The sequence below is a fragment of the Hemitrygon akajei genome, chromosome 29 (genome assembly GCF_048418815.1).
Source record: "Hemitrygon akajei chromosome 29, sHemAka1.3, whole genome shotgun sequence".
In the NCBI taxonomy this organism is placed as follows: domain Eukaryota; kingdom Metazoa; phylum Chordata; class Chondrichthyes; order Myliobatiformes; family Dasyatidae; genus Hemitrygon; species Hemitrygon akajei.
In genome coordinates this window covers 14,852,161-14,869,235 of record NC_133152.1, presented here as the reverse complement: position 1 = coordinate 14,869,235, position 17,075 = coordinate 14,852,161, and the positions used below count along the sequence as shown (strand labels likewise).

Here is a 17,075-nt window from a genome sequence, read left to right as displayed (position 1 = left end):
GTTGAGATCAACAGTGAGATCCAACAGCCAAGACGCCAGTTCTGCTACCAAGGAGAGTGAAGGCGTAATAAGCGACAAGGGTAGACATGATTATCCACTGTGTCCAAGAAAGACCCCAGTTTATTACTACTGTTACAAGCCATGCACCCTGGCTTCTGAAGTCGAGAGAGTGGAATTGTCCCAGTTTGAAAACTCTCCTGCTCAGATTCACTGTTGTTGCCAGATATGATGGACAACCAACATGCTGTTGTGTTCTTTTGATTGACTGAAAATTGAACAAAATTAGCACAGACAGCTACTGCAGGTTGCATTCATACAAGGGATGATTGCATTCTCCAAATCTTAATTTTCATTGTAACACTCAAGATGATGATTATTGATACCTTTAAATTCTTCATAGTACCTAACTTGTTGAAGTAGTGAAATCGTTTCATTTTTCCACCTGGCTGTTTCTGGCATCTCCAAACCCGAATATTTAGAACTGCAGCGATCAAGACAACTCTAAATGCTATTACTGCTTATTTTTCATCAACTGTCAGTGACGGAAATCACTGTATTTGAAAACAAACACGTTCTAAGTATGGTGTAGTGTCTAATGGCCACTTAGGATCATGTGACTGACACTAGTTAGAAACTGTTCAGCCGTAGTCTCCTGTCTAGCATAGTATTCCAAATAAACAAGGGGATTCCCAGCTATTTTCCTGATTAGTTTTTGTTCTTTAAGGGTTAACCCAAATAAGCAGTTATCCCAATTAACTGTTGGGCTAATTAACTGGAATCCACTGTATTTCAAGTTCAGGTCCATCGCTATATTCATCCCAATTATTGACCTGTTTTAAGATTATAACATTTTGCATATTTCATGTTGTGCGCAGTTTTGGTCACTGAATTACAGGAAGGATATTAATAAGGTTGAAAGAGTGCAGAGAAGGTTTACAAGGATGTTGCCGGGACTTGAGAAACTGGGTTACAGAGAAAGGTTGAATAGGTTAAGGCTTTATTCCCTGGAGCATAGAAGTATGAGGGGAGACTTGATAGAGGTATATAAAATTATGATTGGTATAGATAGAGTGAATGCAAGCAGGCTTTTTCCACTGAGGTTAGGGGAGAAAAAAAACCAGAGGACATGGGTTAAGGGTGAAGGGGGAAAAGTTTAAAAGGAACATTAGGGGGGCCTTCTTCACATGGAGAGTGGTGGGAGTGTGGGATGAGCTGCCAGATGAAGTGGTTAATGCGGGCTCACTTTTAACATTTAAGAAAAACATGGATGAGAGGTGTATGGAGAGATATAGTCCAGGTGCAGGTCAGTGGGACTAGGCAGAAAAATGGTTTAGCACAGCCAAGAAGGACCAAAAGGCCTGTTTCTGTGTTGTAATAATTTGTTTGTCACCTGTGATCTAACTCAATCACACATTCTCATTCATCCTCTTCCCTCCTCCCCCCTACTCCCCCACCACAATTATTTGTAAATGCACAGTGTCACCAACTAAAACACAAAACAGATTGCCCTTGGAGCATGTTAATATTGACATGTAAACATGGTGAACATTCCTATTGAATTTTTGATGTAGCTGAGGGATCTTAAATTATCCAGAAGCAAGTGAGAAACTGACAGTTGAAATAATAATAACAAGAGGTTCTGCAGATGCTGGAAATCTTGAGCAAAACACACAAAATGCTGGAGGAACTCAGCAGGGCAGGCTATGGGGAGGAATAAGCAATTGATGTTTTGGATCGAGGCACTTCATCTGGACTGGAAGTAGAGAAAGGGAAGAAGCCAGAATAAGGAGGTGGGGGAAGGAGTACAAGCTGGCCAATGATATGTGAAAGTAGTTTCTTTAAATAAATTCCAGAGATTTTGTCCCTTTCTTCTCCATGTCAATGAATTCCTATTCTTATTGAGATCAGTTTAACTTCTAGTTACTTTTGAGTGCTGCATCTTCTTCTATGTGTTCATTAGGTAATTTATTTCAATATTCAGTGGATCTTTGTTCGGGGGTACATCAAAAACCCAGGATATCAGCAGTTTCTGAGATACTCAAAGCACCCATCTGGCACCAGCAAGCATCCCACAGTCTGTCACTTGGATCTCATTTTTTCCTTAACCTTACGTTTGGTCTGAACTTCTTGACCATGAATGCTTGCTTTTGTGCATTGAGTTGCTGCCACATGATTGGCCAATTAGATTTTTGCATTAATGAGCAGGTGTACCTAATAAAGTGGCCACTGAATGTATATTGATTGTGATATCAGTTAAAGAGATTGTATTGTTCTGGTAGATCTGTGGTGTTTGAAATATTATTTTTAGTTGCTGTGTTGAAAATCAATTTTTTTCAAAAATAGAATACTACTAAACATGCGACTTTGTCACTTTCAAAAGAAGCGTTTCACATTGAGTGCTACAGTTGCATTATTTGCTAAAGCTTAGGGTAATTATCCATGCTCAATCCATTCAAGCTGTAAATGTTACCTGAATGTACTGACTAAGATCCTTTTGATCTGTTTAGTATTTCCAGACAGTTGCAGACCTATTTGTGTTTTTAATCTAGCCATGGTTCTTTTTATACAGGCAGCCTTCCAGTCTGGACAGAATGCAGCTCCTCCTCCACTTGTGTATTCCCAAAATCCACAGACAATGACTACACAACCACAGACAAGACAGGTAAGCTATCTTTGTGAAATTGCCATGCAGCATTTTGATTTCATTCACATTTATTATTCTAGTGTTAAAAGGCATGCTTTTGGTGTAATGCATTTTATTTTCAGTGCTTTCCACAACAGAATAATGCCTGCCAGTCAATGATAACTTTAAATCAAATTTAAAGCAGGAAATGCTGGTAAAGCTCAACAGGTCAGCCTACCTCTCTGGGGAAGAGAACAAGTTAACATTTCAAATTCAGCACTAAGGAAAGGCAGCAGCACCTTTGTCATGTTTATTCACAACACTGATGCCCCACAAGGCTGTACCCTCAGCCCCTACTCTATTCCCTATACACTCACAATGTCATGGACAGATTCTGCTCTGATTGAATCTACAAGTTTGCAGATGATGCCACAGTAGTAGGCATTTCTAATGATGAATTGGAGTACAGGAAGGAGATAGCCTAGTGACATGTTGTCATAACAGCAACATTTCCCTTAATGTCAGCAAAACAAAGAGCTGGTCATTGACCTCAGGAAGGGTTGCGGTACACATGCACCAGTTTACATCACCAGTAGACTGTCCTGGTCCAATCATATTGATGTAACACCAAAAAAGTTCACCAGTACCTATTTTGTTTTGCTCCAGGAGGCTAAAGAAATTTGGCATGTCCCCTTTGACCCTTGTCAATTTTTATCAATGCACCATAAAAAGCATCCTATCCAGATACATCATAGCTTGGAATCGCTGTTGCAGGCGGGGTGGCGTGGCACGTAGCAGTTAGCTGTCACACTGTTACTTGCGCCAGTGACCTGGGTTCATTTCCTGCTGCTTGTTCTAAGGTGTTTATTTTCTCTCTGTGGCCACATGGGTTTCCTCCAGGTACTCCAGTTTCCTCTCACATTCCTAAGATGTATAGATCAGTAGGTTTAGGTTAATCGGTCACATGCATGTAATTGGGTGTTATCGGCTCACTGGGCCAAAGTGCCTGCTACTGTACTGTATCTCTCCATATAAAAAAATTAAAAAGCAGCTCAACAGATCACAAAGACTAGCCTACCCTCCATACACTCTGTCTAAAGTTCCCGTTGCCTCAGTAAAGCTACCAGCATAATCAAAGATCCCACTCTCCTTGGACATTCTCTCTTCCTCCTTTTCTCTTCCCCCCCCCCCCCCCCCCATTGAGCAGAAGGTACAAAAGTTTGAAAAGCACTTAACACCAGGCTCAAGGACAGCTTCCATCCTGCTGCTATAAGACTATTGAATGGTTCCCTAGTACGATACAATGATCTCTTGAACTCACTTTCTACGTCGTTGTGACCTTGTACCTTATGTTGTACCTGCACTGCATTTCTCTGTACAGGAACACATTATTCTGCATTCTGTTATTGTTTTACCTTGTATCACTTCAATGCATTGATCTGTATAGACGGTATGCAAGTCAAGTTTTTTTCACTGTATCTTGGTACATGTGATAATAATAAACCAATCTAGCTTTCGTTAGAAATGGTAGGAGAGAAAAGAAGCTTGCTAGGTGGTAGGAGGAGTTGGGATGTCTGATATTGTGAAGCTGGGATGATTTGGTGACCATGACAACTATCCTATAAACAATATTATTCGTTCAGTAGTGAATAGGCGAGTCAGAGCGTAGGTGTTTTAGTTGTGAAATGCAGAGCAGGATGGCATGTCTGGAACAAGAATTTTTCTGATCCTCATGTTCCATTCTACTAGTCTCCAAATTCAACAGGTCATTCTCCACAATTTCTGCTACCTTCAAAAAGACTCCACCACTAGACACATCTTCTCCTCTCCTTCCCTTTCAGCATTTTGCAGGTCCTGTTGCATTTGCAACTCTTGGTCCACTCTTCTATTCCTACCTATCACCTGCATTCACAGTACTTTACCATGCAGTCACAGAGATGCAGCACTGTCCCTCACTTCTTCCCTTTCCACCAACCAGTTTTTACAGGTGAAGCTGCAATTCACTCACACTTCTACTAATCTAGTGCATTGCACTTGGTTTTCACAATGTGGTCTCCTTTACATTGGGGAAAGCAAATGCAGTTTGTATGACCACTTTATGGAGTATCAATGTTCAGCTCTTTGGCAACCCTGACTTTCCTATTGCCTGTCACTTTAATCCAACTCTCTCTGTGATCTATTGCTCAGTGGCCTCCAGCATAATGTAGCCCATCGCAAGCTTAAAAAACACTATTTGTCCAGGCAGTCATCTGGACTTTTTATTGAATTCTACAACTTCAGGCAACTTGATTTTTCTGTCTATATATGTCATTCATATGTGATGTTTACTTTATTTCCCTTATTTAGAAGCCAGCCTGACCTGTTGGCCATATCTTCCTCTTCTGAATTTTGCATCTCCTGCATTCTTTTGATGATCATTTGTCCAATTTCTCTTTCTCTTACTGCTCCCTTTCACTCATTGATCAGATAATCTGATTTGCATTTTATTCCAGTGATACCCCAGTTTTACCCTAAGAGAAATACCCTTCCTCCTTTCGTCCCTGCAGCTAACAAGCTTCTTCTATCTCCTTTCTAATTCTGACGAAGGGTCTTTGACCTCAGTTTATTTCCACGCAGATGTGGCCTGATCTCCCAAGTACTTCCAGTATTTTTAAAACAGATTTCTAGCATCAGCAGAATTTTAAAACTTCTGTTTATATGTTAACAGGTAGGTATTTTAATAGAAGTAATTCAGAATTTTTGAAAGGAAATTGGTTCAGGTCAGTCAAAATCAGTCAGTGGTGTCAATGTCTCATGACTTAAATTTTCATGGAAGATATACTAATCTGTTAAACAACTTAACAACTACTGACTTACGAGTAATTTCTCTTGGATATTCATTCATTCACATGATTATGTCTCTAAATATGCTTATTTTTAATTTTTATTGTTACTGAAGTACTTGTGTTTATTCGACTCAACTTAAAATAACTATTGGACATAGTTATGAGCAGTGATGCACTTTTGCTGACAAAACTGAGCTAATCCTTGTCTGTCTCAATTAACAAAGACTCAGATTTAGTAGTCATTATTTAGTTTTCATATTAATGAAAACTAAATAATTATTAGTAGTCATAGATTCTTCAATAAATTTCTGTTTCCAGTGCATTGTAAAATGTTCAGTATCTTGAAAAAAGCCTTTCCTTACCTAAGATCTCATGGGCCCAAAGAAATCTGGTTTGGTGGCATTTCCTTTCTGTACCAAAACTACATCTTATGCCAAAAGTACAACAGAAGTTGTCAAGTTTTTCTAACTATCTCCTTTGACTTGTTTTTGTGGAACTCTAATGACATCTTGCCTTCAAAGTCTGTATAATACCCACTTCTTAAGTTTGATATGGAATTTGATATATGCTAAAGCCTCTTCCTCTATAATGCTTTGTATCTTGTAATAGTTTTGCTCACTTTGAGAAGATATTACTTCTCTCTTCAATGAACTGTGGCATTATTGTTCAACAAAGAGTCATTGGGATTTATTTTTCTTCAGATTTGAGTTCAAGCAATACCTTGCTCCACCACTACTACCATTGATTACAAAATAGTTCTAAACTTTTCCTTCTATTTCCCTGTCAGCTCTGTTTGGATTTCCTTTCTTCTGACACCCAGATCATGTACAATATTTTCATGGCATAATTCTTGTGGGCATTAGCAGCTGCTCTTTTTCTCCATCTGTTCATTTTATACTTGGCCCATCAAAAGAAGTTATCATCTGTCAAGTAAATAACCTGGTTTTCATTCCATCCACCATTACCATTTACTCCTTTCCCCTAAACTAGAAAAACATGTAAACTCTCTTGAATCATTTTTGATTTTCTTTTCACCAATTCTCAAGCACAGTAAGAAGAAAATATAGCTGAGGTTAGTAGACAGTGAATGTTAAAAAAACTACAATGTTCTTCCTTGTTGTCCTTGATATGATTCATTCTTCATCCTTCTTCATTGATTCCTTTCAGAACTTATTGTTGATCACCTTTTCATATCACAGCATACCTAAAATTGGAGTTTTTTCCTATCCTGTCACTTTGATTCCATCTTTTGCTGTTGTCTATTGTGAGTGCTTCAGGGTTTTACAGGTTTACATACAAGAGTTAGTTTGAGCTTTTTTGTGTCCAATGATACTGGGCTGCCTGTATTTCAGCAAGCCAGAACTTCTATCCCATTCACACATACAGTTAATATTGTCCTTGCAGTCAGTTGTTGGGCCACTGCTCTGCATTCAGTTGGTGTTTTATTATTTTGTACTTTATTGCTCTGGCTATACATGCTATATTTCTGTAACGTTTCATCCATGTGTTAACTAAAAACGTCTTAGACCTAGAGTTCTGGGCCTTGGGTTTGTGCTAAGTAAGAAAAAGTTGTTGAATTACCTATTTATTAAATTTGACAAAGCATTTCTGTCAAAACAAATTCCTGTTGCATATTGCTTAAAGGAATAAACCAGACCTTGCAAAAGAAGCCGAACTAATATTTGTAAGAAGTTCAACTTTCAGCATTTTCAAGTTAAGATTGACACTCCTCTTCTTCCAAGATATCACTTTACGTACAGCTTGTTCAATGAGTTCATGTTATTGCCACCGTAGAGCTGATTACCTGGATATTTTTGCCTTGTGCTCCATTCAGAAACATTGTTAAAATAAGTCATTGATTTCTGGATAATGACACCTTGATAATGTTTGTAATGAACAATTCAATCTAATCTTCTTTTCTTCTCTGCAATTGCTACATATTTGTCTATGATGTCTTCTCCTGAGTGTGCCTGTGTTCCATTGTCTAGTTGGTTTGGGCAATCCTAGACTGAGCTCTGCTTTGACCTGTGTGATTGCAGCCATTGCATCTTCAGTAGTGCTTTTACTTCTTGATCCTGAATTTTGAAGGATTTATCCTCTCATGTTATTCTACTCTACTCGTGTGGCAATGCTATCATGTATCATTGATCTCAGATAGATTCATTAACATATATCACATCTGAGTTTAACAACTTTTTCTTTTTAAATGTAAATTTTGCATACATTAATATTTATTATTGTCATTACTAATTTGGGATTCCTAGATAATTACAGTTTTTGCATGATTATTACCGAGACCTTGTCCAGTATAAAATCTGAGGTATTAAGGTATTGAACACATATTTAGTTCAATTTAGCAGAATTTTTTATTTACTTACGATGGAAATGCTGCCTTGTAATTCTGATTTGTGGAAAGCTTTGATTTTCTTTTAAAGCTAATGTGTGTTTAGTGACATCAAGTACTGGTATATCAGAACTATGGTTTAATGCTTGTGCTTTTGAGTTTTCTAGTCTGTCCTTGCGTTCTTGCTGACTCTGTGTGCCTTTCCCTTGTGTATTTCTTACTTCTCTTCAGTTCGCAGCAGGGCCCCGGGCAGCCCACCACCAGGTATTTACTCCATTCACTTCATACGTCTCAATTTTTGCCAAGAGAAAAAATTAGCCTTAATGAGTAGTTCTCACTTTATTGATCAAACAATGCACTTATTAAATGCAGAACAATTAGAAATGACAACTAGTCACCGAAAATTGTTAAAATTTGGTTCGGGTATCTGATCTCAACCAACAAAAACTATGTTCAAAATGGTCTGCAACCAAGACTCGTTAGATCACCAAATAATTGTTTGGTTAGTTAACTACTAATATTGGAAAATTTCTAGCTTCATCTTCACCATTTTCATTATGTTAGGGAGCAGATGTGTTGTCATTCATTTGTGATTAAAAATAAAATTAATTGATAGGACTTGTCAAAGATTAATTTGTTAGATAACGTGAATAAATCCTGTGGCTCACGTTGCTGAAGGAAATTGTTGGACCATTAGCCCTAACTTTGCGTAATGTAGACTTAGGGAATGTAGATTTAGGGTTGCTGCCTGAAGAATAGAAATTTTAAATGTTAGATCATTGTTCTGAAAATGAATGAGCCAAGTCACTCCACATAGGTCAACTTACTTGAGGTGGAAGGGAAAATTCTACAAACATTCAGCGATAGAATTGGCAATTGTTTGGGTAAGTAGAGACTGATTAGAAAAAGTTTGCATGGGTTTGTTTAAAAAATCATGTCTAATTGAGTTTTTAAATGAAATATTGGGGAGAAATCAATCTTTCCTCATGTTGCATTAAAATTGGTTACTCATTATTCACTTCTTTGCTCAGTGTAAAATACCATTCCTTCTTGCCTCATCTAGAAATGTCAGCATTACATCTCAATTAAATCTCTGGCTTTCTTTGGAGACCGTATTAATCAATAGTTTGGTGCTACTGTTTAGTTCCTTTTATATGGCAACTAGTACTCCAGCTGCGGTGTAACTAATACCTGGCATGATCAGCTTGCACAACTTCTGTTTTTTCTCAGAGTAATTCCAGTGTCCCAGGAATATAAAGTCTTTGTTTTTGCATCATCACTTAAATTATGCCATTTGTGTGTGCTCTCCTTTTTCAGCAGTTGGTATGACAAGCCACCAATAGAAAACTTCCAGTTACTTATTTCAATTGTCTTCATTGCAATTTTCTTCCCAGCTCCCTGTTTAGTATTTGCAGGACCTCATCTTTCTTTACAACATTAACCTTAATGTAGATCACTACTTCTGCCACTTCATTGTCCTCTAGCAGAATGTTCTTTTGCCTTTCATTGATGTCTTTGACTCGGCACCTGAGACTGTATCAAGAATTCTCAGCCATTTTCAAACAGCAAGCAGTTGTTTCTTATGTTGAAAATAGTATTTAAACTGCAGCTTTTTTTAGCCAACTTCATGAGATTTTCATTTTCACATTCTACTGCAGGGCTTTTGGGTGGACGAACAAGCTGCTGTCTATCTCCCTATCCATCAAGGCTTAATTGTAGGTACATTTTCCCCAAAATCAAAACAAAGAGCATATTTCCTTTGAATGCTGATCTTTTCCAGATAAAACCATTAAACCGGTTTTGTCCACAAGTACCATCACCTTCTCCCTTAATCCCATTTTGTCTCTGCTGATCACTTAATTTTTTTTCCCCATATCAATTAATATTTAGTTGAAAAACAGATCTTCTCATTGAATATTGGGCAGATAGTTAAGGTAGCTTGAAGTTACTGAAAGAGGTAAAGCCATGTTTTGACTGTAATTGTGGAAATTGGTTTCTTTATCATATTTAAAAGCATCCACCAATATTACCTTCAGAAAAAAAGAAAAATTAGGACAACAAAGAGGGACCAAAAATGTCACAGGCATATTTGATTAAGAAAAATCCCAAAGCATCTTGTTTATATTAAATGTGTGAAGCATTTCAGTTATGAGGAGAGTCTAGATTGGTTAGACTCGATTTTCATGAAATGGGAGAGGCTGAGGGTGAACCTGATAATAGTACGTACTAAATTATGAGGGGTATAGATAGTTAGCAATTTTTCTCCATAGCTGAAATATCTAAGACTAGAGGGCATAGATTTGAGATGAGAATGAGCTTGAGAGGGGATCTGAGAAAGAACTCCATCCAATGGGAGGTTGTCTGAGTAAGTATTGGAGGCAGCTACTTTTGCAGCATTTGATGAGCACTTAAATTGTCATGCCTTTAAATAGCAATGTTAAAACATATTGCATGTACCAACCACTGGTAAATGGTATCTCATCGTCAGCATGGATATGCTTATGTCCCATTCTATGCTTGATTCTGAGATATGATTATTTTGTTTTTCTTGTCAAGATGGATGATTTTACATTTTCTCATACAGTCGGCCCTCCTTATCCGCGGGTTCTGCACGCGCGGATTCAACCAACTGCTGATCGGGAAAACCCGGAAGTCTTTTCTCTCCAGCACTTGTTGTTTGAGCATGTACAGACTTTTTTTCTTGTAAATATTCCCTAAACAATACACTATAATAGCTATTTACATAGCATTTACATTGTATTAGGTATTATAAGTAATCTAGAGGTGATTTAAAGTATACAGGAAGATATGCATAGGTTACTGCAGATCGGGAATAAAAAAAACGGAAGTTCTCTAAGTCGGAATGGGTATATCCAGTATTATTTAGCATCAGTTAGTCAAACGTTTGTCTTAGTATATAGTACAGTATATATTTTACCTTTCTATGCATATAAAACACTTAACATATGTATTTCAATAATTAAACCACTGCAGTTGTAATTTTCATTGGGGCAGAGCCTTCACATGCTCCATTATTCTCACTTTATCCTTTAAAATTGTTCCAATCATTGACCGACTGCATCCTAACACTTTTCCAATGACCGATGGCGTTTCATCTCTTTCCGATCGCTTTATTATTTCCACTTTATTTTCTATCGTGATCGTTTTCTGGAACAGAACCACTGTGGGCGGCTGGTCCTGAGCTCTACCAGGTCCTAAAGTCCACCGCACTGAGACAGGTTAAATAAGGTCCAGTGCTCTGCCAGGTCCTAAAGTCCACCACACTGAGACAGGTTAAATAAGGTCCAGTGCTCTGCCAGGTCCTAAAGTCCACCGCACTGAGACAGGTTAAATAAGGTCCAGTGCTCTGCCAGGTCCTAAAGTCCACCACACTGAGACAGGTTAAATAAGGTCCAGTGCTCTGCCAGGTCCTAAAGTCCACCACACTGAGACAGGTTAAATAAGGTCCAGTGCTCTGCCAGGTCCTAAAGTCCACCACACTGAGACAGGTTAAATAAGCTCCGGAGCTCCGCCATGTCCTCAAGTCCACTGACTTGAGCATCCGCTTTTTTTGGTATCTGGGGGGGGGGTCCTGGAACCAATCCCCTGCGGATAAGGAGGGCCGACTGTACGAAGGTTGGTGGTAGACTGAGGTCTTGGATAGGAGGAAGTTCAGGCAGTTTGTCCAGGATGGTGGGGTGTGCGTCCTGATTAAGCAGGGTGTTAAAATGCTCAGCCTACCTCAGCAGAATGGTATTCTGATTCTTCAAAAGTGTTAGACCATCTGCTGTTTTCAGGGGAGTAACGCATTGATTTATTGAGCCGTAGATGGTTTTGACAGCATTGTAAAAATTATGCATGTCATTATTATCGGCAAAGGACTGGATTTCATGTGCCTTTTCAGTCCACCACTCATTTTGTATAGCCCGAATTGCCTTTTGCACTTTCCTTCGAGCTGCCTGCCAATGCTGCCTGATGCTGGTGGATGAAGGGTTATCTAAAGTTGTCCGGTGTGCTTTGTGCATGTCCTTAAGCAAGTTCTGGATGGTATTTGAGTTATCATCAAACCAATCTTGGTGGTTCCTGCTCTTATGGCTGATGGATTCGGCTGCTGCCTCATAGAGCGCAGAGCTGATATAGGTCCGCTGTTGTTCCATGGTATTTTCTGAACTCAGGCAAGGTTCTAGCTCCCTTAGTTTCTCAGCTAGGATGCGTCGAAACTCACTTCTTGCTTCTGTGTTTCTCATGCGGTTGCAATTTAGCCGCTTTTTATTGGGTTTTTGCAGCTGCAAGGGGGAACATACTTTCATATGGAGCTTGGCCACAATCATACGGCGGTCATTCCAGCACTCTGCACCTCTCATAGCACGAGTGATGAGCACGTCCTTGATGTCACTACGTCTCACAATGATAAAGTGGATTATGTGCCAATGTTTAGAACGAGGGTATATCCACGAGGTCTTATATTTTCTGCTGAAAGATGGTTTTGGTTATGGTAAGGTTATGCTCAGAGCAAAGATTAGGTAGCCTCATGCTATTTGTATTGACCTTGCCAATACCATGCCTACCTAGCACTGCACTTCATATCCTGTTGTTCCGTCCCACCCTAGCATTGAAGTCCCCAAGCAAAAGGATCTTATCATTCTTAGGGATCCGGCAAAGAGCTTCATCCAATGTCTAGTAAAAGCATTCCTTGGCCTCATTCTCAGATGACAAAGTTGGTGCATAGGCTCTGAGAAGCGTGGCATAATGTTTCTTTGCCAGGGGGATACGGAGGGTTATTAGTCTTTCACTAATGCCAACAGGTGTTTCTGTGAGACTTGGTAGAAAGGTGTTCTTGATGGCCAGTCCTACTCCGTGGAGATGTTGTCCACCTGGGGGGGGGGAGACCTTTCCAGAAGAAGGTGTAACCCATCCCTTCCTCTGTTAAAGAGCCTTCATCCAGGAGCCTGGTCTCACTGTGGGCAGCAATGTCGATGTTGTAGCACCTCAGCTCAGCAGCAATCAAGGCTGTTCTCCGTTGAGGTCTGTCAGAGATGCTATACAAGTCCAGGAGAGTCCTTACATTCCCTGTTGCCAGTTTTAGGTTGTATTGTTTCTTATTTCGACTGCAATAGTGGAATAGCCCAATAGGCGCAGTAACCTATCCAGGTGAGTAATTGAATGGGCAATTTTTGGGCCACCTTTTCTAGGCCCTTCCCCAATTGGAGTGAGCAGTGTGGTCCCTAAGTAGGGCTGCTCAGTCGCACAGGGGTCTGCCGAAAACATCTGCCACTCAGTCCCAGCTGCTAGCAACCAAATACCCTGTGCCATTGAGTTTGGCCTCATCACGTAGGACATCAGTAGAGTAGCTCCTTAGCAGTTAGCCAGCTAGTTTAAATAACGTTAGCTATGCTAATGAATGAATAGCACCTGTTGAACTCACCTCAACATGTCTTTTACATTTTAACCCACCATGGGCAATAGAAAAGTCACTGTTGCAAACAGTGCAGTGAGCAACACTGTCATTATTTTTTAGGTCGACTGTAAAGCCCACCCACAGAGAAAACTGATGGGTCTACTTAGCATGAAGAAAGACCAATCAGGATGCTCGCTCTCGCTCTTCCTCTTCCTCTCCCTCTCCTTCTCAAAACAATCAATTTCTGGGATATTGTATATAATTTGCGGGCGTCAGGGAGCCGCTATCAATATGTGGGAGACTCCCGGAACTTCCGGGAGAGGTGGGATGTCTGCAGTGGATGTGGATATTAAAGTTGAGTACAGAGACAGAGGGGAAGCAAAGAAAATAGCTTTAATAATTTTTAGTGTATTTGGAAGGGAGCTGGAAAATTAGGACCTTAAAAAGAGATAATTGATAGAACAAGGTGAGATATTCAGAGGAAGAGAAAGAACAGGACAGCTTGGGAATGATCAAAAGCTGAGAGCCGCACCATGAATGCTATGGTGTGCATAGAACAAGTGGTGGAAAGAAAGGCAGGAAAGAGGACTTCAAGTAGAGTAAATTGACACCTCTCATTGGGTCAATTTTAGTTTTTCCTTTCTTTTATGTTTAAAGCACACAAAATATTTAATTTTTTTGTTGTATTTTTTTCTTTCAGTTGACTGTCAGTTGCAATTTTACAGTTGTACATCTTATGTAATTTTCAAACTAAACCTTAGGATTTGAGCATTGAAATGAGCAGAATTGCAAGCTACCTTTTTTTTCACTCTAAACAACTTTATTGCAAATAAACTGGGGAAATGTTGCAAAGTGTGGATGCTTAGAAGAAAAGGAACATATATTAAAAAAATAAGAAAGCACTGGAATCACTCAACAGGCCAAGCAGCATCCTTTGAGCACTTGAGAGATGGTTAATGTTGCAGGGCAATCACCTTCAATGGAATTTTTAATTAGTTTTAACATTTGTTGAACATTAAGTGCTAAGAAACATCTCCTGACAAGGTTTTGATTTCAATGCTGTATAATCCTCAAATTTACCACCAGCTATAGTAAAATAACATGTATCTTAACGAAAGCTGGCAATTTTGACTTTGTTGATTTGATTCAGCTAATGCATTCTAACATGTTTTCTGACTTCCTAAATAATATGGTGAGAGATATTGTGAGATTTTTATGTAATTGATTCAAGATACCTTTCTAAACTATGAAATTATTCCAAATTTTTAATAGTAGTACTTGGCTTAGTTAGATTGCAGTCTATTTCAACTATAGACTCTTAAGGCATGTAATAGTTCATTTGTTCGATCTATTTTTGGAACTACATTTTAAGGCTAATAAAGAGGTGATGGTGATCTTCTGTGGTTTTACCTTTTTCAACTGTCAGTTATTTTTTCCCATTTTCAATTGTGCAATGTAAATCCTATTTTGAATTGTGTGGGACAATTAGGATTGGTTGCATGATTTGGGGAATCAACATTTCCTTTAAATCTTCATGCTGGTGCTTTTTAAAAGGTGTCTAGGATAAATAAAATGTGTCATGGGCAAGGGCTACAACAAATATCTCCATTGATTAGAAAGCCATCACAAAGTTGTCTTGATGCCAATCATTTGTTTTCTTGTGGTTTGGCTAAGTAGGCAGAATGGGGCTGCAGAGGTCTTATTAAATTGTGAAACTGATGATGATTGAGTAAAGAAACAAGATTTAAACATGCTATGAAAACCATTAACAAGTTTTATCAAGAGTTTCAGTTTTTAGCAGAATCCTTTGTTAACCCATGGAGAGGGAGGAATCTTAGTAATATTGGGAATGCCACTACTTCATTATAGTCCTATGATTTCTCCTTCCAACATAAAGGTATTTTTACCAATGTTTTTTCAGTTTAAAAATTGCTTGTTTTAAGACATAGATTGAAATTTACTTAACCTGTAATTGATATGAGCTGAAGCCAGAAGCTTCTAAAGATTTATTACAGAGGTGCAGTATATTTGCTAAATTCACCCAGGGTGTTGGAGGGGGTATTCTCTCCTGTGCCTAGCTGATTGGGATGTGTAAAGTTGGTAGGGGCTCCAACTCCTTAAGTAGAACTAATTGTATGCTCACTTCATCAAACGGCATCCATGGAGACAGCAGATGTTAAAAATTCAGTTGTATTTATTTTAAACATTGGTGGGTAATGATGTTATTGGGCCTAGAATCAGAATCCTTTATTATTGCCAAGTATGAGGGGACATACAGGGAATTTGATGCCGGTTTCCCTGAGCTCTCTCTGTACAGAATTAAAAGCAAACAAAAACAATAGTGCAAATAGACAATAGACAGTAGGCCATTGGGCCCTTCTAGCCAGCACCACCATTCACTGTGATCATGACTGATCATACACAATCAGTACCCCGTTCCTGCCCTCTCCCCATATCCCTTGACCCTACTATCTATAAGAGCTCTATCTAACTCTCTCTTGAAAGCATCCAGAGACTTGGCCTCCACTGCCTTCTGGGGCAGAGCATTCTACATATCCACCACTCTCTGGGTGAAAAAGTTTTTCCGCATCTGTTTTAAATGGCCTACCCCTTATTCTTAAACTGTGGCCTCTAGTTCTGGACTCACCCATCAGCGGGAACATGCTTCCTGCCTCCGGCATGTCCAATCCCTTAATAATCTTATATGTTTCAATCAGATCCCCTCTCATCCTTCTAAATTCCAGTGTATACAAGCCCAGTCGCTCCAATCTTTCAACATATGACAGTCCCACCATTCCGGGAATTAACCTTGTGAACCTACGCTGCACTCCCTCAATAGCAAGAATGTCCTTCCTCAAATTTGGAAACCAAAACTGCACACAATACTCCAGGTGTGGTCTCACCAGGGCCCTGTACAGCTGCAGAAGGACCTCTTTACTCCTCTTGTTATAAAAGCCAGCATGCCATTAGCTTTCTTCACTGCCTGCTGCACCTGCATGCTTGCTTTCATTGACTGATGTACAAGAACACCTAGATCTCGTTGTACTTCCCCTTTTCCTAACTTGACTCCATTTAGATAGTAATCTGCCTTCCTGTTCTTGCCACCAAAGTGGATAACCTCACATTTATCCACATTAAACTGCATCTGCCATACATTTGCCCACTCACCCAACCTGTCCAAGTCACCCTGCATTCTCATAACATCCTCCTGACATTTCACACTGCCACCCAGCTTTGTGTCATCAGCAAATTTGCTAATGTTACTTTTAATCCCTTCATCTAAATCATTAATGTATATTGTAAACAGCTGCAGTCCCAGCACCGAACCTTGCGGTACCCCACTGGTCACAGCCTGCCATTCCGAAAGGGACCCGTTAATCACTACTCTTTGTTTCCTGTCAGCCAGCCAATTTTCAATCTATGACAGTACTCTGCCCCCAGTACCATGTGCCCTAATTTTGCCCACTAATCTCCTATGTGGGACTTCATCAAAAGCTTTCTGGAAGTCCAGGTACACTACATCCACTGGCTCTCCCTTGTCCATTTTCATAGTTACATCCTCAAAAAACTCCAGAAGATTAGTCAAGCATGATTTTCCCTTCATAAATCCATGAAATAATCATAAACTATATACAATGAGGTCCACCTCATTGAATGTACAGGTGGACAGGTAGCATCTAAATACACACTGTCCCCAAATAATCTAGGTTCCGTTTTCACAGACATGGGTCGGAAAGTACACAAATATTATCATAATTGAGTGATATATGCTTCCACGGTGTTGTAGTGAATAGCATCAAAAACATGTAAGACTATAAGAAAGAACAACTACTAAAAGTGTAGAGAGAGGGGAGAGCTGTTTGCAGACTGAACTTGTGTATATTA

The 17,075-nt window shown here is 39.3% G+C and overlaps 1 protein-coding gene across 17 annotated transcripts in view; it reads left to right on the top strand.

The window, feature by feature from the left end:
• eif4g3b (eukaryotic translation initiation factor 4 gamma, 3b) overlaps positions 1-17,075 on the top strand; it is a 314,500-nt gene that overhangs the window by 153,662 nt on the left and 143,763 nt on the right. For 11 of the 17 annotated variants that reach the window (XM_073031699.1, XM_073031706.1, XM_073031704.1 and 8 more), the window contains 2 exons: positions 2,570-2,662; positions 8,024-8,056. In XM_073031699.1, the coding sequence (XP_072887800.1) occupies positions 2,570-2,662; positions 8,024-8,056 (126 nt within the window). The remainder of the gene's footprint in view (positions 1-2,569; positions 2,663-8,023; positions 8,057-17,075) is intronic. The other 6 variants (XM_073031707.1, XM_073031705.1, XM_073031701.1 and 3 more) reach the window with 1 other exon arrangement.